The sequence below is a fragment of the Microplitis mediator genome, chromosome 2, assembly GCF_029852145.1.
Source record: "Microplitis mediator isolate UGA2020A chromosome 2, iyMicMedi2.1, whole genome shotgun sequence".
In the NCBI taxonomy this organism is placed as follows: Eukaryota; Metazoa; Arthropoda; class Insecta; order Hymenoptera; family Braconidae; genus Microplitis; species Microplitis mediator.
The window spans coordinates 22,338,649-22,362,229 of record NC_079970.1 but is presented as its reverse complement, the minus strand read 5'-3'; the positions used below and the strand labels follow the sequence as shown (position 1 = coordinate 22,362,229).

General features: G+C 29.5%; 5 protein-coding genes across 5 annotated transcripts; 2 read left to right on the top strand and 3 right to left on the bottom strand.

The window, feature by feature from the left end:
- The first annotated feature begins 2,293 nt into the window (after positions 1 to 2,293).
- Positions 2,294 to 8,560, top strand: LOC130663234 (uncharacterized). The gene is made up of 9 exons (XM_057462355.1): positions 2,294 to 2,372; positions 3,222 to 3,412; positions 3,664 to 3,802; positions 3,867 to 3,975; positions 4,091 to 4,220; positions 4,340 to 4,473; positions 5,267 to 5,313; positions 5,431 to 5,551; positions 7,808 to 8,560. Exons 1-9 carry the CDS (start codon positions 2,294 to 2,296, stop codon positions 8,226 to 8,228), a joined length of 1,371 nt encoding a protein of 456 aa, XP_057318338.1. The 3' UTR covers positions 8,229 to 8,560.
- LOC130663716 (uncharacterized) lies at positions 5,616 to 8,223 on the bottom strand. Its single transcript, XM_057463131.1, has 3 exons — positions 7,375 to 8,223; positions 6,208 to 7,277; positions 5,616 to 5,843 (listed from the first exon to the last, which is right to left on the bottom strand). Exons 2-3 carry the CDS (start codon positions 6,825 to 6,827, stop codon positions 5,840 to 5,842), a joined length of 624 nt encoding a protein of 207 aa, XP_057319114.1. The 5' UTR covers positions 6,828 to 7,277; positions 7,375 to 8,223; the 3' UTR covers positions 5,616 to 5,839.
- A 104-nt stretch (positions 8,561 to 8,664) lies between the features above and the next one.
- On the bottom strand, positions 8,665 to 10,815 carry LOC130663715 (flavin reductase (NADPH)-like). Its single transcript, XM_057463130.1, has 4 exons — positions 10,571 to 10,815; positions 9,825 to 9,989; positions 9,364 to 9,585; positions 8,665 to 8,968 (listed from the first exon to the last, which is right to left on the bottom strand). The coding sequence occupies exons 1-4, from the start codon at positions 10,641 to 10,643 to the stop codon at positions 8,802 to 8,804; spliced, it is 627 nt and encodes a 208-aa protein (XP_057319113.1). The 5' UTR covers positions 10,644 to 10,815; the 3' UTR covers positions 8,665 to 8,801.
- Positions 10,816 to 13,697: 2,882 nt separating this feature from the next.
- LOC130664091 (5'-nucleotidase domain-containing protein 1-like) lies at positions 13,698 to 15,713 on the top strand. The gene is made up of 2 exons (XM_057463853.1): positions 13,698 to 15,265; positions 15,583 to 15,713. The coding sequence occupies exon 1, from the start codon at positions 13,797 to 13,799 to the stop codon at positions 15,243 to 15,245; it is 1,449 nt and encodes a 482-aa protein (XP_057319836.1). The 5' UTR covers positions 13,698 to 13,796; the 3' UTR covers positions 15,246 to 15,265; positions 15,583 to 15,713.
- A 119-nt stretch (positions 15,714 to 15,832) lies between these two features.
- On the bottom strand, positions 15,833 to 22,995 carry LOC130664093 (acetyl-CoA acetyltransferase, cytosolic). The gene is made up of 10 exons (XM_057463856.1): positions 22,871 to 22,995; positions 22,480 to 22,569; positions 22,350 to 22,411; positions 21,717 to 21,838; positions 19,753 to 19,865; positions 19,454 to 19,653; positions 19,154 to 19,383; positions 17,957 to 18,145; positions 17,670 to 17,832; positions 15,833 to 16,723 (listed from the first exon to the last, which is right to left on the bottom strand). The coding sequence occupies exons 3-10, from the start codon at positions 22,396 to 22,398 to the stop codon at positions 16,605 to 16,607; spliced, it is 1,185 nt and encodes a 394-aa protein (XP_057319839.1). The 5' UTR covers positions 22,399 to 22,411; positions 22,480 to 22,569; positions 22,871 to 22,995; the 3' UTR covers positions 15,833 to 16,604.
- Positions 22,996 to 23,581: the final 586 nt, after the last annotated feature.

Sequence of the window (23,581 nt, the reverse complement as noted above, 5' to 3'; positions counted from 1 at the left end):
CCGGTGTAAAAACGGAGTAACATCGGTGTAAAAGCGGGATAACCGGTGTAAAAGCAGGGTAAACTGCGTCCGCTTGGATTATTAACTTTAAAGATTATAAAACACAAAAAATGTCAGTTCTTTATGAAAATTAATATAGAATATCATTTATTAACAAGTATAGTGATCGAGTAAGTAAAAATATTCACAAAGTAAAATATTTTAACACTGGTAAAGGATATCTACACCCCGGCGGCGGCGTTATTTTAACACCGGTCTAGAATATTTACACCGGTGACGGCGTTATTTTCACACCGCTTTCAGGGGTAAATTTAACACCGATAATTTTAACACCTACACCGTTTGGACTTACCCCGGTGATTTTTTACAGTGTATATAATTATTTAATTACAATCAGTCAGATGTGTCTGAATTTTGTATAATAATGAATAAGTTTTTGATAGTTAATATTTATACCGATGAAAAATTATTCGACATCATTGATGGGGAGTCGATCCTCTGTCCTAGATATCAGCCAAAGCTTTCACCACTTCGTCAATCCATGGATTCAATATTGTGGTTTATTTAGAAGTATATCTTTATTGTAAAAATCTAAATAATCTTAACCATCCATATTATATTCAATTTGATAATCAATATTAAATATCACTCGATATAAGTCATTCTTAATAATTTCAAATCACATTTTATGATCAGGACCCTGTATTTTAACTTTAAAAGGGTAAAATAAAGATGAAACAAAAACATACGCAAATGAAATGAGGCATTTTTATTTTGTAAAATTAATTTTTATTTATTAATTGATTTGAATTTCAGTTAAAGAAGCGAAAAACGCTTGGACACAGCTTCGTAATAGTTTCAGGACTTATTTAAAAACAAAAAATGAGAAAGATTGCAGATATTTTGTGAAATTACAATTTTTAAAAGATCATATAGAAATAGAAACGAACAATGACAGTGATGATAACGAGTCAACGAGTGATCAAAAATCGAATGCCGTCGTTACTACATCACTTGAGAATAATCCCACTGTTAACGATAGTAGTTATGTTGCATCTAGTTGTTCATATGAACCACTGGAAGTCGATCGTTTAAAAGGATTTTTCGACTCTTTATATTTAATGACTAAAGAAAACTTATCAGCTTCAGGACAAGAATCTGTTAAGGAAAAATGTTCAAAAGTCTTTATTGATGTTAAAAATGAGGAAATGACAGCTAAAAAATGAAGAAGTAATTTCTTGTTATACATATTCGTATTCGAAATGTACAACATTTGGTACCTACGGTCAGCAGCTTAAGAAATATCATCATATATCACGTAATAAAGATATGTAACCATATGAGTTGTAACATCAGAATACATCAAGAATATACTTGTGGTCATAAAAAAGCCAGACTTAATTTTCTTTTATTTCAACCCCTTAATTCAATTTATTAGTAATAATAATATGTTTCAATTTCATTGTATTTTTTGATTAAATAAAAAGTTCATTAGATTTTTAAAAAATTTTGTTATAATTCTAATAGATTTTTTGGTGATTTTTGATGAGAAACAAAAATTTTTATTAAAAAAAAAAAGTAAGTAGTCATTTATTTGGTCACAAGAATAACATTTTCATAAGTGGTAATAAAAATTTATGACAGCTATGATATACTTGATAAAACACACATATATATTTATATATATATATATATATATATATATATATTCATTCAATAAAAATGATATTTTGACTTATAAAGTAATCGTTTGTCATTTCAAAGTCGTTTTGATTTCTTGTTGAATTAAAATCGTACTTAGTGATTACTATAAATCTTTAAATATGTTCACTTAAATTAATAAACCAATAAATGTTCATTATGAGTTTTTAATGAATTTTTTATCGATAAACTTCGAGACGATCAAGGCTATACGATTATTAAAACTGATATCGAAATTAGTATAATATATATTGAAAATGATACTAATAACAAAGTATGGAGGATTAGAATCGATAAATAAATGACACATACATATATATGTATATTTTTTCAGATAATGCTTATATGAACAAAGGAATATAATCACTAATCACTAATGGATTTATAGAGTATGATATTTTCTGTTAATTTTTTAATTTAGTCATCTATTAGAAATACACGAAATCGTTATTAGCTTAATAGATTTAATATTAATTCTAAATAGTTCTTTTACGAGTCACTATTAAATTTAATAATAAAATAAATGATGGAAGTAAATATAAAAAAATGTTTTTTGATTTTTTTATTACAACTATTTGTAGCAAGTGATGTCATGTCTACTCGTGAAAATGAAGACCAAAAACGATGGGGTGACATTGTTGAAGGTCGTTTTGGTATCGATAAAAATGAAGGTAACTATTTTTCTATTTATCATGATAAACAAATTTTATATTAATAGATCTTCATATTAATCCGTAGTACGAAAATGCATATTTTAAAACTATTTCATTTTTAACTTCCCGCTAAAAAAATCGATGACTTTCAAAAACTTCGGGAAGTTAGTTTTCACCCCAATTTTCGAAAATTGAAATTTTATCAAATGTGGACGCGGAAGTCCTGCGGAAACCCCACGTTAAACAAAAAGTTCAGAATTTTTCCAATTACTGAGCCATGGCTGCTCAATTCTTGTTTAAAATTCTTCAGATGTCACTGACGGCATCGTAGTTAGTGTGATTCGATCCCCAGTGATCCGGAAATATTTGTTTTCTACCGGAAAATACCGTAGCTTTGTCATTTCCGCGGAAGTCCCGCGGAAACCCCGCGGTAAACAAAAAGTTCAGAATTTTTCCAATTACTGAGCCATGGCTGCTCAATTCTTGTTTGAAATTCTTCAGATATCACTTACGACATCGTAGTGCTTCGCATCATGAGTCGTGCAAAATGGTAAAAAACAGTTATTTGCGAATATCTTTGAAACGAATCAACCAAACAATTCCAAAATCTGCTCAGCTCTAGAATCCAATAAAATCCATCGATTACCGCCTCAACCATCAAAATCGGTTAATTCGTTCCCGACATATCGTGAGAGAAAGAAATGCTAAAAAACGGTTTTTTTCGAAAACAATGATATACAAATGTTTTTTCGAGCTACTTGAGCTCGAAAACAGCGAGAAGTTTTGGGGCTGGCCCGCAGGGTCAACCGCTGGACAGATTTTTTGAATTTTTTTACCATAAATTTGAATAAATTTTTTTTTTTCTAGTTGAAGAATGTCATTACGTCAACGTAAAAATCACTTATTTCCATCTATATTACACTTTGATAATTGATGGTATATACAGCTATAGAGACACTTTCCGTGCAACACGGCGGCCGTCAGTAATTGGTGAGCAGTTTACTGTTCGAGAAACTGACTATAATGGCAGATCACTTCAAACCAAAAATAATTACGATGTAAATAAAATTATTTTCTTAATAATTTGTAATATTAATAAAGTAACGGCTCTAATTTTTATAAAATCATTTGAAATAATATTTTCAGGTGACAAAATTATTAAAAGGATATTTTACACATTATGATTACAAAAATAAAATATCATTACTGATAAATTTAGATCGCAGCCCACGTGTCGTACGTATAATTAAAATTCAAATTTACAGTATATAATATTTGTATCATTTATTCTTTCATTTATATATCATAGAATGGTATAGTGAATAATACATACATGATCCGAGATATTCACGGATATGACGAACCTCGTTTGGAACGTACAGGCTCAAATACTTATCTCAGAAAACACATATTAATAAAATTTAAAAATCATACTGATTTATCACTAGGTAATTGATTAATTTTATTATTATATATATTTAGTTTACTAAATTAAATTTTTGTTGGAAATAGGAAATTATTTTTCACTCGAACATAAACCAGATAGCGTTAAGTATTCATCGACTTTTTATGAACAACGCACTTTTGATCTTAATATTATTTTTGATAATAAAAATTTTGTGTAAGTGATAATTATTTACTATCATGATTTATTTTTTTTAAAGCGAATTTTCGTATAAATGAGTTGATTTAAAAAAAAAAAATTTCTTTTACAAAAAAAAATTTTTTGTTATCAGACCAATAGAATCTGTGGCGATGAACATTTTAATTTATTGGAATGCTGCGAACTTATTATTTATTGATAATGAAGAAAAATTGTATAGACCGACTAAAGAAATTAAAATTAGTAATATTGATGTTTTACAAGTAAGTAAATGCAAAAAAAAAAATTGAAGTTTTTATAAAAATTGAATTAAAACTGATAATATACATGATAATATAAGGAAAGTTTGATTGCATCAATTAATTATTATTTATTTTTAAAGAGTGGACCTATACCACAGGGTGCGACAATATATGATGACACATACAAGACTACGTATCACTTGGATTCATTTTTGATAAAATATTTTAAAAGCGATGATAGATTATTTCGTGATTTCCAAATTTTTATGACACCGTAAGTTGAAAAATTTGTTTTAGTATACGGAGAAAAAAAACTTATAATAAACAGAAAATGTTAGTATTGTGTGGAGTTATTCCCAGGAGAGAAAAAGTTACGCGCTACTTTTCATGAAAATACAACCCTCGCAGATTTGAATCACGGTGGAAACACGGTGGGTTTGTTCCATTTTACCACTGTGATTATGCGGTGTATACACCGTGGAACCACGGTGGTGAAATAGCACAAAACCACCGTGGAATCACGGTGGATCCACGGTGTTTACACTTGCACGGTGTTTCCACCGCGATTCAAATTTGCAAGGGAAAGACAGCGGCATCCTCATTTATCTTCATTTATCCTCATATAGTTCATGAGTCAAAAATAAAATTTTTCTCAGGACTTTTTGGGGTTTTTTCTACTACAGGAAACCGTGAGGAACAAAAATAACGTTTATGCTGTGTGGAGTTATTCCCTACAGAAGAAAAGTTACGGGCTACTTTATGATCCTGAAGTTAGCAGACAATTAGTAATTTTTGGATTTTTTTTTTCAAGTCAATTACAAAAAAAAAAAAAATTAAAAATATGCACATACAGAAAATTTAAAAACTACACGTGCAATGTTTTCAAATATTTTTTTTTGCAGTTTATCGTCTAAAAAAAAATTCAAAATTTATTAGACGTCTGCTAACTTCAGTATCATGCTACTTTTCATAAAAGTACTCCGTTTTGCCCCTCCTCCTACCCCTGTAAATAGTCGAAATATTTTTTAAAATCATAAATTTGAAAAAAAAAATATTATTTTTTACAGGAGACGGCTGTGTTCCGGTTTTGATGATGTCAAATGCGATACAACAGGTAATTGAAAAAAAATTTTTAAATATATATATTCTGTTAGATATATAGTATACATCAATAGTTTATATATTTTTAGTGAGTGACAATTTAATTTGAATTCATCATTATTATTTTTAGGATACTTATTAAATATAAATCGAAAGGGACAAAAAAGTTTTGCGAAGCCTGACGTAGCAGTTTTGAAACATGAGTTATCTTTTATGAACTATCCATTAGCTACAGACAAATTATTTGAACTGTAAGTAAAATCAACAATAATAGTAAGCTCGTGGACAAAAAAAATGTTATCTTAAGGGGTTAGGGGTACTCAGAGGCCTGAAAAAATGATGATTTTCAATAATTTTTTTTTTGTAGTTAATTACTTTATTTGACAAAAATAAAAACATAGCTTTATTAGAACACGTTTCGATTTGACTTCACGAAAATTTCAAAAAAAAAAATTAATAATTCAAAAAGTTATCGCTGTTTTTGTAGAGCCCGTTCCTCCCGAAGTCCTTTGCGGTGATCATCATAAGTCCTTGGAGATTCATCTAAAATCAATCGGACAAGAAAAATTAGTTTTATTAATAGATAATCTTGTGCCTGATCGAAGCTTTTTTTTTTTTTTTCGAAATTAACAAAATGGCGGCCTCAGGAAATTTTTTTCAAATTTTCGAGAAAAAAACCGACAGTTTATTGTTAAAAAAAAATCGAAATTTTTGAAAAAAAAAAAAATCCTTCGATCAGGCACGAGTTTTTAATGTATTTCAAAAGTACAATAAATTTTATTGAAATCTACCGAGCAGTTTTTAAGTTACAGTGATCACCAGTTCAGAAAACATAGTTTTGAGAAAAACGCATTTAAAGTTTTGCTATGGATTTATGTCGAATTATAAGAATTATTTAATAACTTACACTGAGTCATCTATTCCTGGACCATATAATAGCTCTTCAGCCGACATAGCAGCTTCCAAAATATCGATTTGCTGGTGCCTACGTTGCAATCGACCTTCTCGGGTGTTATCATTAGCGCGCTTATCTGCTACTTTGATACGTGCAGCATCCATTCTTTCTGCATACCGATGAGAATTAGGCCCACAATTAAGTCCTAGTGTATTCATCAAGACTAATAATGAATTTATACCCTCATTAAATATACACATAGCAACGTATGCAGCTATTTGTACGATAGTAAAACTAGTATTTACCGTTTTTGGGCATATTTTCCATACTAGTTGGTTAAAGCTTTCATTATTATTCTGATTGAATCCACCTACACATCTTGAAAGTAAATTTTCATTACTAAGATCTTCGTATATAGGCTTGATAGCTTTTAAAACATCAGAAGGTAAAGGAGAATAATCGTGAGAAAAGGTATCAAGCTCTCCTCTTGCTTCAGCGCGCTGGTAAGAGCACCAAGATTCTTCGCCTTTTGGACACATATCATGATTCGGTTTTTCATCACTCGAGCCGTAGTGATAAAAGGTTGCCATTATAGCAGATTTCATATTTTCAACAGGAAGGAATATATTCATTTCCACAGTTATTACATGCAACTACAATTTTGAATCCCAGCCCACGTGTACTTGCTGTTTGAAACACTACATTTCCATCACATTTTTTACATTTTATAAGAGCAGAAATTGCAGTGAATACCTGAATAAAATTTATTATTCGAAATTCAGTACTGCTGTCTTCAGGTACATCATCTTCAGTGTTTTGTTTTAATTTTTTAGAAGATGTACTCTGAATACTTTCATCACGTTCGGCTGTTTTCGGATTAAAAACATTCTTTCTTTTGACTGAACGCGACTTATTAATTTTTTCAGAACTCCGAAGTTCTCTTGAAACCTTTCTAGAATCACGTCCCATGGTTAATAATTTAATTCACTTGAGAAATAATTTATCACAAAACTATCGACTGATCAGTGCAACGACTACAGGTATACTGGCAACCAAAAATTATTTTTCAGTTCTTGTACTACCTACAAATTGTGAATATATATATATATATATATATATATATATATATATATATATATATATATATATATATATATATATATATATAATTATACATACATTAAAATGGGGAGATATTCATGACAATGAAACCCGAAAGGTCGGTTGCTTGCAGCTGTTTCTAGCTACCTGCTCTCGAATGCCACGTAGCACCCGAGCGTCCTTTGGTCATTGTTAAATAACTCGAAAAGAATTTGTCGGATTCACTTCAAATTTTCACACAATATTTTTAAAATATTATACTTTAAGAAAATGCAAAAAAAAAAAAATCGATTTTTTGAAAATTCTGACTACCCCTAACCCCTTAAGTCAAGAAAATATTTTTGAAGATAAACGATTTCGGGATCAAAGTCAAGAAAATTTGTCTTGGTCAGAAGAGATTCTTAATTTATCTGAAAAAATTGAGGTTTTCAAAAAAATTTTCTTGAATATTAACCTTATTCAGTCGAGAATTTTATTGTTCTGTATAATAATCATGCTTCATTTTGTTTAGACTTGATGATACCAATTACATATATATTTATACTATTATTTCACCTCAAGCATGGATTATAATCGATCAAGAAGATCAGAAAGAAAATATTCCAGATCCATATTTAGTGGAGGGGTTTCAAAATTTAACAAAACATTCCTCTATTTTATTGGAAAAAATAGAACAACTTGCAAAAAAAAGTGATACTTTCGATGAGGATAACGATGAAGACGCAAAAATAAATTGGAATGCAATACTAGAAAATACTGAAAAATATAACCAAATACTTAATTCTATTTCAGAAGAATTGCAACAGCCCACGTACGATTCGGATAATGGAATTACCGATTTTTCGAATTTAAATGAAACATTTACGGATATAAAGAATTATTTAGATAAAATGGCTCAAATTATCGACAAAGCAAGCGAAATAGATAATTAAAGTTATCTATGGAACATCTAGCCAGAATCAAAATTTTTACCATATGTTTAGAAATTATCGTACTTCGTACTTCATACGAAAAATTGTCCCGGCAAGAGAATGTACAGAGGTTTTCGGTTTTTACTCCCACTCTGGTCTGGTTCTCTGTACTTAATATTCTCCCTCTTTTCTTTACGCATGCGCAGTTTAGAAATCTTCGGAAGTGGGGGCATTTTCGAGGTTCATTCTCTCGCTGGGTGAAGTTTATATATTATCGAGTACTATATTTCGCAATATGTGTGGCAAAATTAAAGATATTTGGTATAAATAGATGTCCTCAAAGATCCAAAGTTGTGAGTTAATTTTTATCTGATGACTTTATATTAATTATGCTTTCAATTTTTTAAATTATAATGATTCATTTATAAAATAAATTGGATATCCCAATTTAAAAAAATGTTTTTATTTATTTTTATCGTCGCAAGATAAACCACCCAGTCTTCAATTACAGTGAAAGACCAGCATTCAACCCCTTTTTTTAAATTTTCCATTGAAATAGTAATTTTATGTCATGAAATCATTTGAAATAAAAATTTATTGTATGTGACAGAGTTGCATAAAATTAATAGCGATCCCACAAACTTTTTGATAATGTTCAGGTTGGTCCAGACTATCAACTAAAAATTCACCTAATCCATATTTTGAAATAATATGACCCGGAGATTCATCATGTTTGATAACATAATTCAAGTTCGGTAAACCTGTCACAATAAGACCGAATATGTAAACAAATTATGAAACTAAAATATGAGCCCTTGCGGATTCGAGTTACGGTAATTTACGGTATTAGAAAGAATTATGGTATTTTACGAGAAAATACGGTAATTACCGAAATTTATGATAAATACCATAATTTACTTAATTCGAATCAGCTAGGGTGGATACGAATTATGAGTTAAAAATTTAGTTAATAACTTTTTTTTATTAAGATAAAAGACCTAGTACCCAATCAGGGAACTAGTACCCGATTACTTCACGTATTTGTATGTCTATATTTAGTAAAATTTAGTAAATATAGATATAAAAATATATGAGTGATCGGGCACTGGGTCTCTTACCTTGTATCTAAAATACGAAAAATAAAAAAATTAATCACTTGAAATGTGAGGTGGCAAAATAGCAATCCAGTTGAGTCCGCTGTCTTTGATAGCATCAAACATCCGCTGATGATCAGCATTCAAATCTACAAACATTTTTGGAACTCTTTCCGGTGGTCTAAATAAAAATGCCGACAAACAAACTGACACCAACTGTACATTATTTTTTTTCATAGCTCTAATTATGTTTATCATCCCTTCAGATAATTCAGTCGTAGGTTCTAATTAAAAAAAAATTTTTTTTTTTAAATTAAAAATTAAGAACCAGAAAAAATAGATAGTAAATTTTTGAAATATAGCAACAACCCATATGAAAAAAATATATATCCGGGCAAATCTGGAATATGTCGCATATATGCAACATACATATATAAATATATGCAACATATATATATAAATATATGCCTCATATATGCAGATTTGCCCGGATATATATTTTTTTCGTATGGGAAAAAATTACTTAAATCATTCCTTGTTCCCAAAACAACTACAACCCCTTCCTGATCAACCATAGCCTTCTCTACTTGTTCATAATTGATAACATTTCCAATTACTGTTTTTACTTTGCCGTTGACGTGCTCAGGAATTTTTTTTTCATCCCTTACAAAAACAGTTATTTCATGTCCTAATATAATATAGATTTTATTTGTTATTAAAAAATACTAAATAATATTTTATTCAAGTGCCCGCTCGGAATGATTTTCAGAAAGACATCTTATTGGTATCATAAAGTTATGTAAAAAATTATGTTATCTTTTTTATATCAAAGAGATATCTTTATGACATTCATGCCAAGCGGCCCTGATTGAACAACTGAATTCGACCGAATTAAAAATTTTAATTCTGTTATATTCTGTCGAATTCTGCAAAACCGAATTCAACTGAATTTAAAATTTGAATTTGAATAAAACAGAATAAAACCGATTTAAAAATTTCAAATTCGTTTTAATTCAGATTGATTCGGATTCAGAACCAGAAATTGGAGAATTATTTTCGAATTAATCAGAATTAAACCGAATAGAATTATTTAAATTCGTTTTAATTTGGACAAATTCTGGTTTTCCTGCCGAATTAGGCAGAATTCATTTTTAAGTTAGGTACCGAATTAACAGAATTAATCTGAATTAAATAGAATTAAAAATTTAATTCTGTTTAATTCGATCGAATTCAGTTGTTTAATCAGGGGGGGTGGATCGTAAAAATTACCTTTTTTAACGGCATGATCTAATGCGCAAAGACCAGTCATACCAGTGGAACCGAATATAATAATTTTCTTCATAATTAATATATTATGTATTCAATTTAATAAAATTAAATATAAATTTGCTTTAATAGAATTTAAAATTTAAAATTATTTTTTTTATAACGCGATTAAAACACCAGAATTTAAATTTCCACCGGCTAATATCGCAGCACTGTACTTCAGTTGTGAAACTTTTATTATATTTATTTGCATGCGATAAATGATAGAATTAAGCCGAATCATTTTCATAAATATTCATATCATTTTAATGTGAATTGTTCTTACCGACGTTATAATTTTCTGACAGTGCGCATGATCAGTCTGTTGCCAGGAAGCGCCAACTTGGCGCGAAATTTTAAAATTAAGTTTAATAATTTTATTAAAATTTATTTGTGTCAATAATTATATTAATTTTACTAAAAAATATGCTCTAAATTTTTTATTTTTCATTAATAATTTGTTAATTATTTTTATAACTCGCGCGGTAAATTTAAATATTCAAAAAATAAATTATTAGAAATTGGAGAAAAATTAAAAATCGTAAGTCAAAATAAAATGGCAGCAGAATATGATAGAAATATTTAAAATATTTAAAAGAAAACGGAAGTGTTTGAACAAACCTTGGTGGGGAAGTAATGTGCAGAAGGGTGTCCTAATACACTTGGAGATTTAAATTAAATTGCTCCAAGTGCATTCCAGCTAAACAAACGTCACTTAACTGCTATTTCCCACCAGATGATGCAAAAATTGGCATCTTCATAAGTTGACCGCAATTGGTCGCCAACTTTCTGAAAAAGTTGTCATTCAGTTGGTTGACGGAAAGTTGCCTTTAATTTCCTCATAAAGTTGATGATAAATTATAGTCAACAGTTACAAAAGCTTAAAGTTGTCGTCAACTTGATCGCAACTAATTGACAGCGACTTCCTGACCAGAAAGTCTTGCTATCGGGCTGGGTTATCGATATTTTTGTACCATCTACAGATCACATACGACCCGAGAGCAAGCAGTCGACTTTAAGTTGACAGTAAATTGTCTTTAAACTTAAATTCAATTTGACTACAAGTGTTACTGCCCTAATAGCCACTTTGCATTGAAATTGACGGTAATTTGATGTTGAAATTACCTGAAATCTGCTGCCCGAATTTGCAGACAATTTCACAGCAAAAGTTGAAAATGAAAATTTGCGGTTAATTTTTCTTAAATTTTAAGGTAAACTTGTACGAAAAAATCGGTCTGTCAGTTGACCCTGCGGGCCAGCCCCAAAACTTCCCGCTGTTTTCGAGCTCGCTGAGCTCGAAAACATTATTGTGAATATATTTTCGAGCTCTTCGAGCTCGCAAATACTTTTGTATGCCATTGTTTTGTAAAAAACCATTTTTTAGCATTTCTTTCTTCCACGATATCTCGCGAACGAATTAACCGATTTTGATGGTTGAGGTGGCAATCGACGCGTTTTATCAAGTTCTAAAGCTGGTCGAATTTTGAAATTGATTTATTCAGCCGTTTTTGAGAAATTTCAAAAAAACCAAGGAAAAAATTTTTTTTGAATTCTTTCGTCAACGGTTTCTCTTGAACGAATAAACCGATTTTGATGGTTGAGGTGGCATTCGACGCGGCTTATAGAGTTTTAGAGCTGATTAGATTTTGGAATCAATCCATCGAGCAAATTGGAAGTTATCCAAATAAAACATTTTTAAAAAAATTTTATTTTTGAAATATCTCTGAACGCACCCTACCGATTAAGTTCAAATTTCTACGGCCTCAAGACATTAACAAGCCGCGTCGAATGACACCTCAACGATCAAAATCGGTTCATCCGTTCAAGAGTTATGAATATTTACATACATACATACGTACGTACACACATACATACACTCGGACATCATCGTGAAATTAGTCAGGATAGCTTCCTAGGACCTCGAAACGTCGACATCTGATGGAAATTCGATTTTCGTAAATCGGACCGAAACCAATAACTTCCCGAATTTTTGAAAATTTACAATTTTCTTAGCGGGAAGTTAAAAAAACGGTTGGTAATGTTCATTCTTACTATTTCAGAAGGCAAACAAATTTATACGTAAAATTGTCTACAATTTGAGCGTTAAAATATACTTAACAATTTTTCAAGTCAAATTAACGATAAATTGACATAAAATTTGCCTGAAAATAAAAGACGACTTTTTTCTAGTCAACTTTTGAAGCGAATTTGCATTCTAATTCGGGCAGTAAAGTTACCTCAAATTCAATAGCAAGTTGCATACAACTTGTCGTACGAAATGGAAAAGTCCGAAGTTAACGGAAATTTGAAGAAAAATTCAACGAAACTTTTGTACAGCAAACTTTTGCTCAAGCAAACTCTTCTATTAGGGTGACAGACAATGACGTTAAGTTGGTTGAAAGTTTAACTTCAAATTGACGGCAAGTTTTTCTGTCAAATCACATTCAGATGACGGCAGTAGATTTGCATCAATTTGCACGCAAGTATTATCCAGCCGAGGCTCGCCAGAAACTTGTCGTTAAGTTAACCGTAGATGCTTTACTGCAGAACTTGCTGAGCAATTATATTTAGTAGATTGTGGCTATCAGGGCTGCTTTCGTATTTTCAAAGTTTAGTCTGTGTTTCTAATGTCCTGCGCATTTCTATTCTAAAATGAATCCACGTTCACGTGTATCAAAGACAGAACAATTTGCACTCTACAACAATTTATCAGTTTTATTAAAAGCTGTCGTCGGACAAAAAACAACAGTCGATTTGCGAAATGAATCTTACGTTTACGGAACCGTCGAAGAGACCGATGCGTAAGTACCCTCATTTAAAAATTACCTCATTGTTTATCAACAAAAAGTCCATCTCTTTGCTTTTCAGGTTCATGAACGTCGTAATGAAAGATTGTTTTTTCACAAACCCACGTGGCGAAACGTTTCCCTATGACACATTTTTCGTTCATTCAAGAAATATTCGCTGCGTCCACGTTCCCGCTCACGTAAGTCAAATTAATTTATCTAGACATTAAACTTAAAATTTTATAATTTTGGCGGGAAATCATCAGCTACCACCGGTATCTCAGTTCAAAATCATTCAATTCTCTATCTAAAGATTTATTTTTCTAACCTCATTTTACACTCAGTGATTTAAAAATTAATCATCAACACCAATAATTAATTATCAATTAATTCAAATAAATCTTATGAGTTTTATTAAAAATTTAAATTACTTACCGCTAAAAAAATTATCATTTAATTTTGCTCACTTATTTATAAAATTTAACACAAGTTTCCACACTGACTCACACAATCAACGCACACTTAATAAAATAAAAAATAATAAAATGTGTGCGTTCAAATTAAGTGACTACGATTGCATCGGATTTGATCTAGATCACACATTACTGTGGTACAACGTTACTAATATGGTAGAAATGGAGTACAAAATACTAGCAAATTATCTAGTCAATAAAAAAGGATACAGTCCTTCCTATTTACAAAGGCCATTAAATGAACAGGACATTGATTTCATGCAGAAGGGATTGATCCTAGACTTTGATCGCGGCAATATCCTCAAGCCTGATAGCGATGGTATAATAAGACAAGCGAATCATGGAAGTAAATCACTTACGGCCGATGAAATAAATTCGATTTATCCAGACAAACGTTGGGATGCCATTGATGCGTTCATAAGTAATCCGCTGGATGTATGGAACGGACCCTACTCCCAGAAAATGCGATCGCTGTTGGATTACTTTGATATGCCGGGTTGTCTGGCATTCGCGCGTGCTGTTGATGATATTGACAACAGAATCGGTAGAATTTCAGATAAATATGAGGTATGGGCTGACATTTTGAGTGCTCTGACGAACATGTATGACAGAGAACACTTTAAAAAAAATTTGGGTGACTATTTTGCCACTTTGAAGGCTGATCCTGACAAATATCTGCGGAAATGCAGCGAGGAAATCATCAGTTGGTTGCGGAAATTGAAGAAAACCAAAGTTACTTTTTTAATCACTGGTTCCAATGCCGACTTTGCTGACTTTACGTCGCGTCATACCATTGGAGATGACTGGAGATCTCTGTTTGATGTCGTAGTTTGTTTTGCTAAAAAGCCGGGGTTCTTTACGGACAAGCGCCCGTTCCTTAAGTTGGAAGGGTTTGAAGAAGCTGGTGAAGTTGAGGGCAAGGAATTGACCCGCGGGGGAATTTACTCCCAAGGAAATTGGGGAGAGATGAAGGATTTATTTTCTAGAATCACTGGAGTTGAAAATTCTAAATGCTTGTATTTTGGGGATAATTTAATTCAGGACATTTATGTACCGGCTAGACATGATTTGGATACTGTGGTAGTGAGCGAGGAGATGCATGCAGAAGGAATGGATCATATGAGTATCAGTCATCCAGATGAGAAAACTATGCTGTCAAATTATTGGGGATCATATTTTTCAATGAAAAGTGATGATACTGATACTTTGAATAAAAGTTACTGGAGTTATTTAATTGAAAATTATTCTAAAATTTGTATTCCTTCTATTAAAATTATCGCGCGTAATCCGCTAGATAAAACTTATCAAGCTTTTGACAAAAATGATCCAAGTAAACATGGATACTATCCAGCTAAACCTAATGGTCTTTGTAAAAAATAATTTTAATAAAATAATTAAAGGTAAATTTTAATTAGCCGACGTCTAATGATTTTAGAATTTTTTTAAAAACGATAAACTGAAAAAAAAAATATTTGAAAAAATTGCACATATAGTTTTTAAAATTTTCTACATGTGCATATTTTTAGTTTTTTTTTTTTGCAATTGATTTGTTGGGAAAAAATCCGAAAATTGCTGATTGTCTGTCAACTTCAGGATCATAATTTTAATTATAAATTTTGAATTTTTTCAGCGGGAAATTTAAATGTAAAAAATATTTTGAATTTCAGAGATGACAGGAGCTCTAGTTAATTTAAAAATTTCAATTTTTTTGTTGTAGATTTCAATAGTTCCGGCAATAAGTCAGCAATTATTTTTACTCAGGGAACCACAAGTACAATCATTACATGAGCAGCGTAAGAACACAAGGAAAATGAAGAAAACTTATGAAAGATTAGAAGAAGATCGAGCTTTGCGTGAGGAATTAAGAAAAAATAAAAATTCGTCAGTGCCTTCTACAAGTAAAAGTTGAGTGAGTGACTGCAGTACTTGGATTATTTTTTAAATGAAACTACTGATCAATTAAAATCTTAACGATTTAATATTTTTAATATTTATTAACTTTTTTTTTTTTATAAAAATACGCAACGGTAATAATTTTTATATAAAATACTGTATTGTTATAAATATGTCATTGAAATTTTTTGAGTTTTTTAAATACACGTAGTGCTAATTAACTAGTGAGTTTAATTACATTAAGGCCTCCAATGATGTGTATATATATTATAATTTAAAAGATAAAATACTCGGAGCGTAGCAAAAATCAACAGCCAGCATTTAATGCTGATAAATTGTAATACAATAAAGGTTTAGCAAAGTTAAAAAAACTCTTTGTTTTTTTTTTTAATACAATTATTTAAATATTAAATACTTATTAGTAGGGCCAGGATTTTTGCGTTAATTTAAAAATAATTAATAATTAGTGTTGCGAAATTTTTTATATTGCGGGGAAAATATTGGTCTTATGAAAAAATTTTTCAAACAAAAGTTTTAGGAAATTCAATTTTCTAAAAAAAATGTCTCACATAATTTTTTCTTAGGACTAATAAGAAAGCCGTGATTTCAAAATTAAGATTTTCATAATTTACCAAATTTTTAATCATTCATTATGAATCTTAATTTTTGAATTACTGTGAAAATATTGATCGTAAAAGAAAATCATAAGAGACATTTTTTTAATAAAATTAAATTTCCTACAACTTTTGTTCGAAAACTTTTTTACTAAGACCGATATTTTCCCCGTAATATCAAAAATTTGAACTACTCATTTAAAAAATAAGGCAAAAATCTTGTCCCTACTTATTAATCTCTTTCGAGAGCTATTGCAATACCCATTCCACCTCCTATGCACAGTGAAGCGACACCTTTTTTACCTCCAGTTCTTTCTAGTAAATACAAGAGCGTTACTAAAATCCTTGTTCCTGAAATAGTTGAATTGAATAATTATTTTAAACAGTAAATAAATAAATAAAACTTAAGTTCAAGGTTTCGAGGGATATGTTGGACAGGATGTTGGTTAACAACAAATTATTAATTAACGCAACGTTACATCTAAAACTATGAGTCAACTAGATATTTATCTGTTTTAATTAAAAGAATAGACATGTAAATAATTGTAGACTTGAGGGTATTCTCGGACCTCCCCCCCACTTTTTGAAAATATTCTATGACTTTCAACTGTTACAAGCGTATTAAAATTTTATCAATTAACAAAAAAAAAGTCGAAGTATTAATTAGAAGAAATTTTTTGAATAAATTTCAGTGAAATCTTCATGTCAATTTTATAATTTGAATTTTCAAATTTTTTAGACTGGAATTTATGTTCCAAATTTCGTTTAATTCCTAATTGATAACTGAGTAATTTTTTAAAAATTCTATATCTCGGCTAAACCGTAGCTGCGTTTTATTTTTTTCAATTGATGCTTTAATTTTTTTGAAATTAATTGATAAAATTTTAATACTGTTATGACAGTTGTCATTGAAAATTTTTAAAAAGTGGGGGCACTGTCTCAAAATACCCACAAGCTCGACGGTGATAATACTTTACATTATGATCGCCTGATGAAGTAAAAAAAAATTTGCAAAGCATTGAGTAAGATAATAATTTGTTACTAACTAAAATATTCCTCGGAACCTTCAGCTTAATTCATTAATTACGGAATCGGAGCCATAAACAATAAATAAATAAAACGAACTCTCTTACAATGAATCAGTAAAAGTGCTCGAGTCAGTTAATATTCACTGCACAAATAGTCAGTGATTTAATCAGTGAAATACTTGGGACTGATTCGCAGTGAATATCAACTGATTCGCAGGACTTTTCACTGATTCATTTTAAGAAATAAGTAATTAATTATAAGTGATTACCAGAAGCACCAAGAGGATGTCCGAGAGCAATAGCGCCGCCATTAATATTAACTTTTTCAGGATCTAATCCCAACTCGTTCAAACAAGCAATCGATTGAACAGCAAACGCTTCATTTAATTCATATAAATCAACTTCCTCTTTTGTCCAGTTGGCTTTTTTCAACTTAATAAAATAAATAAAATTATTTAAGTCTTGTTGGAATATTAAAATTATTACGTATGTAAATAAATGACTGTATAATTATGAGTAAATACAGTAATTGTCTTGGTAATTGCGTATTACTTACGACTAGTTCAACAGCTGGTATAGGACCAAGTCCCATGACATCTGGTTCAATGCCTGCCTGAGCGATAGCGACGATTCGTGCTAACGATGGAATTCCTTTTGCTTTAGCAGCTTCTGCTGACATAAGCACTACTGCTGCAGCACCGTCATTTATTCCTGATGCGTTACCAGCAGTTACTGTTCCCTCTGACTGATTTTAATAAATAATATTTTATTTAATACATAGTTTTTAATTATTAAGAATTTAGAGCAAATTACTCCATCACCAACTTCCGGAAATGATTTTTTTTATAGTCTATTAGTTAGAAAAAATTGTAAAGTAATTAAACTTTATATTTATGTACTTCGAATTGAGGAAAAAATTTTTGAAAGTTTAAATTATCTGGGAAATTTAAACTCTAATAGAAGTAAATGACAAATTATGACATCATTCCAAAGTTATGCCGACTTTCGCAAAAAATCTAATACTATTTAATTAAAATATTGATAACTTTATAAATTTTTAGTAATTAAATTATTTAAAAAATATAGACTAGTAGTAATAAATGATTCTGAAGTTAGCAGACGGTTCCATGACAACTGATCCCAGATAACTGACCTCCGACAAGTAATCACACGATAATGGATCCCACTGACAAATTCATAAAATAATTAATTACTATGACATGAGTAATTAAAATTCACTGTTGTAAATATAAAAAGTTAAATTATGTAAACTAGTTGTTGATAAAAATCAATTGTTGATGGGATCAGATGTCGGTGGGATCAATTTGTAGTAATCACTTGTCGTGGTATAAAATTGTTGGGATCAGTTGACGGCACACTTTAGCAGACAATTAACAATTGTCGAATTTTTTTTTAACAATTTAATTTAAACAGAAAAAGAAAACTAAAAATATGCACATGTAGAAAATTTTACAATCTATGGGCGTGTTGAGAAACACACTCTGAAAGAGAAATATTCAACTCCTGGGTTCAGAAATATCCTCTAGTCGAACCAGAGATGCGATTTAACATTACAAAGGTACTAATGACACCTGGGTAAGTAATTTTTCACCTCCAGAGTGTATTTCTGAACACGCCCTATAAGTGCAATTTTTTCCAATTTTTTTTTTTTTAACTTATCATTTTTTTTTTAAATCCAACAATTATTAGCCATCGGCTTTCAGTATTATGATAATAATTCTGAACAATTTACTTTATCAAATACTGGGCGTAATTTTCCAAGAGTATCAGCAGTAGTTCCGGGTTTAGGATACTCATCTTCAGAAATAACAATTGATTTTTTTCTATCCATAATTTCAACAGCAACAATTTCTTTTTTAAAATATCCAGCTGCTATTGCAGCTTCTGCTCTTTGTTGAGACTTGGCCGCATATTTATCCTGCTCTTCGCGACTTATAGTAAATCTTTTAGCGATATTTTCAGCTGTCAAGAATATTTGTCAATTAAACGGCCTCATTACGGCTCATGAAAAAAAATAATTCAAATAATAAACCTGTAACTCCCATATGTATTCCAGTGAATGCATCCGTCAAGCCGTCAAATGTCATGGTATCAATCATCGTAGCATCACCCAATTTAATACCGTTTCTCAAATGAATAACATGAGGTGCCTGGCTCATGCTTTCTTGTCCTCCGGCAACAACAACTTGACACTCACCCGCTTTAATAGCCAAGTATCCGTTTGCTACTGATCTAAAATTATCATTTTTTAAATTTTACATATGACTAGTTTATCAGCTCTTCATATTTATCATACGTTATCTATTTCTCTTCTATTATAAGAATACATACTTGAGACCAGAGCCACAAAGCATATTTATTAAATATGCTGGTACAGCTATTGGAATACCAGCTTTCATAGCCGCTTGACGTGCAGGGTTCTGACCTTGTCCTGCTGGCAATGCCTATTTAAATTATTTTAAATATTATTTGTTATTTAAAGTTACAACAATAAAATATATTAAAATATTGAATTGACCACATGACAGAATAGCGAATCTTGTAAATATTCTAAATGGTGATGTTGAATTTTATGGTGGCACGTTTAACGCATTAATATCAAATATTAAAAATGATACTGAAGTTAGCAGATCTCTAATAATTTTTGGATCTTTTTTTAGACAATAAACCGTAAAAAAAAAATATTTGAAAAAATTGCACCTGTAGTTTTTTAAATTTTCTACATGTGCATTTTTTTAGTTTATTTTTTTACAATTGATTTGTTGAAAAACAAAAATTCAAAAATTTTAAAATGTCTGCTAACTTCAGGATCATTATTAAAAGACATTTGCTTATTTATACTTAATTTTAAAAAGTTTTCTCGTTTTTTTCTGATTAAATTTTAATTAATGTTATTTAATTTTCATATATTCTTTTTTATGTATATTGCCGATTGGCGTAAGTTGATAAATAAATAAATAAATTATTATCACTATTAATAATAATAGTAATAGATATATTTTACACATAAATATAAATATAATTTGCCAACTGTTTTTTTACATTCAATACAAATAAATTTAATCATATGCTTATTTTTATTTATAGAAACGTATCATATCATATTAATTAAGCTCTGGTTTCATATATTTTACTGATAGTCAAAGTCAACAATAGTTATCTGATTACGTATATCTATAGGTAGTTTTTTACACTATTTATTACATAAGTTATCGATTTTTCTGCACTTTTTGTTCTATTTATTTATTTATTTAATATTTTCGATTAGGAAGCTGCTGCTTCATATGATCATAGTATATATTATTAAGGTATATAATTAATATATACCTCATAATAATAATTAGTTATCATAAATCACGCAATATCAACTCTAATTATTCAAGATCATTAAATATATTAAGCTAGTGTTTATAAAGTTGATCAAACATTTCTGGTGTTATAGTGACTTCTGTTCGATTTTTTTAAATACGTTCACTTAAATAATTCAGTCAAAATTATTATTATTATTATTATTACAAGTATGAATAGTCTGTTAGAAGCATCAAGTTGGATGAATATAAGCTAATAATGATCTTCAATTATTGGATTTTTATACACAACTTATTTACAATAAGTAATAAGCATAAATACAATTCAAGGACAAGTTCATTACTATCAATAAAAAATATGAGAATGCATACAGCAGAGAATTGTATTACATGTAAAGGATAATGGTACAAAAAGCTTCTTGAATTGATAAAAAATGAACATCTTCTATCTTCTATATTTATAAAATGATAGGTCTTTTTTTTGAACGCGCATCACGTAAATACTACTGAATATTTTTTTTCAAATTAAAAAAAAAGAACAATATATATGATTCTGTCCTTTTTTTTGGCATGATATAATTTTATTTTATTTTCTAATTAATATTTTAAAAAGTACTGAAAATACTACTAATAATAATAATGATAATAATCAAATTAAATTCTTGTTTGAAAGAACAAAAAATTTTATTTTAAATGTCTGATAGTAATTTCAATGTCAAGAAATTGTATTGTTATGCAGACAATATTTTTGATGAAAAATTTTTTTTTATACATATATAATTTATATTAGTAATACATTTTTATTGCCGGGATCTGCTAGTATACTTATAAATTTTATAAGATTATCAAAAGACCATAGTGAAAAATTATATAAATGAATTTGTAAAAATATAATTGTGTTAAAATATGAATTATTGTACTTAAAATAGCCACTGGCTAAACCAAGATTATTATTATTATTATTATTTAAAATAGTTTACGACATACTTGACCAAAAATAACTTCCGAAACATCACAAGGCTTTAAATTAGCCCTTGATAAACTTTCTTTTATCACAACACTTCCCAAATCAGATGCTTTAAGTGATGATAAGCTGCCACAAAATGATCCTGTTAATAATTAAAAAATTAATTTAAAACCTGATTATTTTTCATACATAAAAATATTTGAATAACTAATTTACACTAACGGTATTTTCGAAAGTAGGTTGTCAAGCGGTTAACATTTATCTCAAAAAAAACTATAATTATTTATTTTTCAAATATTTTTTTAATAAATTGAGTTTAATTATAATTTTTTTAATTACCATAATTATCTTCTTAAATTGTTTAAATAATGAGCGGTAGTTTTGAAATTTTTAATTAATATAAATTAAAATAAAAAACTTTTGTTTCTCAAACTATTTTATTTTGAAAATGAACGAATTTTTTTTTTTTTGATTTTTTAAAAAAATACTTTATGGTTCCCGCGCTTGAAACAAGAAACCATGAGGTAAAAAAAAATCAAAATTTTTAGATGAAAAATAAATCGATTAAAAATAATTTTAATGCGCATTTACAGCAGCATCTTTTGCTAAGATACGTCACCTATTTTACACCTGCAACGCAATTAATTACTTACCAATTGGTGTTCTAGCAGCAGACACAATTACAACTTCCCTAGCTGTCATTATTATAAATTATCTAAAATAGTTAAACAATTAATTAATTTTTAAATTTAAAAATTTTAAAAAGTTAACTTTACAACTTACCGCTATAAATTCCGGAAATAACGTTAGCTCAATAAACTAGTCAACTTGATGCTTCTGCTTCTGCTGGTGGATCTCTATGCTCTAAGCCAACTATTTAAAACAAACTGACATATTATTTTATATACATCAGCATCAACCACGTCTACATCATTCATTCCTACTACACTACACACGCACACATTCACACATTTCTACAGCACATGTACACAAAATGTAATTAGCATGTGTAAATATATATACACAAATATATATATATATATATATATATATATATATATATATATATCAATTACCTATTGTCAATCTAATTCCTTATCTCTCTTATCAATCAACTCACCGTAATTTCTTATCACAAATAATATTTTAATTCAAAATTTTAAAAAATTCTCACCTTTTATTTACGATAAAAAAATTTTAAATTTTCTTAGCGGGAAATTTAAAAAAGCTTAGTTGCAAAATAACATATTGTTAAATAATGTTATTAAGTAACAATTAATAGTTAAGTAAATATATATTTGCATGATAATTTGATGGTTTTAAGGTGCAGCCATTGGTGTAGGGCAATAAAATAAATAAAGACATTACTGTCAAATGTAGTTTGAAAATAAGAACGCAGATGTCGCTTGAGGACATGGAGATGCTGTAGTGTGTTGCAAATGAAAAGTCTCGGTTTGTTTTTACCCGTCGTGCATTGGTGGTTTAGCAGTGGTGAGTAGAATTGTGTGACCAACCAGTGACTGGTGCTAAGATGGCTGACAATAAGGAGGAAAATTACGAGCTCGTCAATAATCGAGGTAATTTATTTTATTATTGCGCGTTTATAATTAATGATTGTTTATTATTATTATTTAATTATTATTTAACCACTTGATTATTTTACTTACAATCTACGGAGCTGTATGTTGGTTTTTAAAATATCGCCATCTGCACGTTTGATCTCCGGGTCAACGGGCATGGAACCTCGCCGATTTACTATTAAAATATTATTATTTTCCCGCTACTCGGATTTACTATTTTATTTATTATTATTTATTTACTTTATTATTTTACTTGGTATTATTTATATATTTTTAAATTATTGTCTGTCAGGTCGTTGAACGCG

What these genes read in the sequence shown, in the direction of transcription:
- LOC130664091 (XM_057463853.1), top strand. Translation starts at nt 13,797, where the DNA reads ATGAGTTTTATTAAAAATTTAAATTACTTACCGCTAAAAAAATTATCA.
- LOC130663716 (XM_057463131.1), bottom strand. Translation starts at nt 6,827, where the DNA reads ATGAATATATTCCTTCCTGTTGAAAATATGAAATCTGCTATAATGGCA.
- LOC130663715 (XM_057463130.1), bottom strand. Translation starts at nt 10,643, where the DNA reads ATGAAGAAAATTATTATATTCGGTTCCACTGGTATGACTGGTCTTTGC. An exon ending in GGGAACAAGGAATGATTTAA is followed by an intron (nt 9,586 to 9,824) that starts GTAATTTTTTCC and finishes TTTTTTAATTAG; the next exon opens with AACCTACGACTGAATTATCT. An exon ending in TTTGCCACCTCACATTTCAA is followed by an intron (nt 8,969 to 9,363) that starts GTGATTAATTTT and finishes TTATTGTGACAG; the next exon opens with GTTTACCGAACTTGAATTAT.
- LOC130663234 (XM_057462355.1), top strand. Translation starts at nt 2,294, where the DNA reads ATGTCTACTCGTGAAAATGAAGACCAAAAACGATGGGGTGACATTGTT. An exon ending in TGGTATCGATAAAAATGAAG is followed by an intron (nt 2,373 to 3,221) that starts GTAACTATTTTT and finishes TTTTTTTTCTAG; the next exon opens with TTGAAGAATGTCATTACGTC. An exon ending in TTCCAAATTTTTATGACACC is followed by an intron (nt 4,474 to 5,266) that starts GTAAGTTGAAAA and finishes TATTTTTTACAG; the next exon opens with GAGACGGCTGTGTTCCGGTT.
- LOC130664093 (XM_057463856.1), bottom strand. Translation starts at nt 22,398, where the DNA reads ATGACAGCTAGGGAAGTTGTAATTGTGTCTGCTGCTAGAACACCAATT. An exon ending in TGCTGCTAGAACACCAATTG is followed by an intron (nt 21,839 to 22,349) that starts GTAAGTAATTAA and finishes AATTATTAACAG; the next exon opens with GATCATTTTGTGGCAGCTTA. An exon ending in TACCAGCTGTTGAACTAGTC is followed by an intron (nt 17,833 to 17,956) that starts GTAAGTAATACG and finishes TATTTTATTAAG; the next exon opens with TTGAAAAAAGCCAACTGGAC.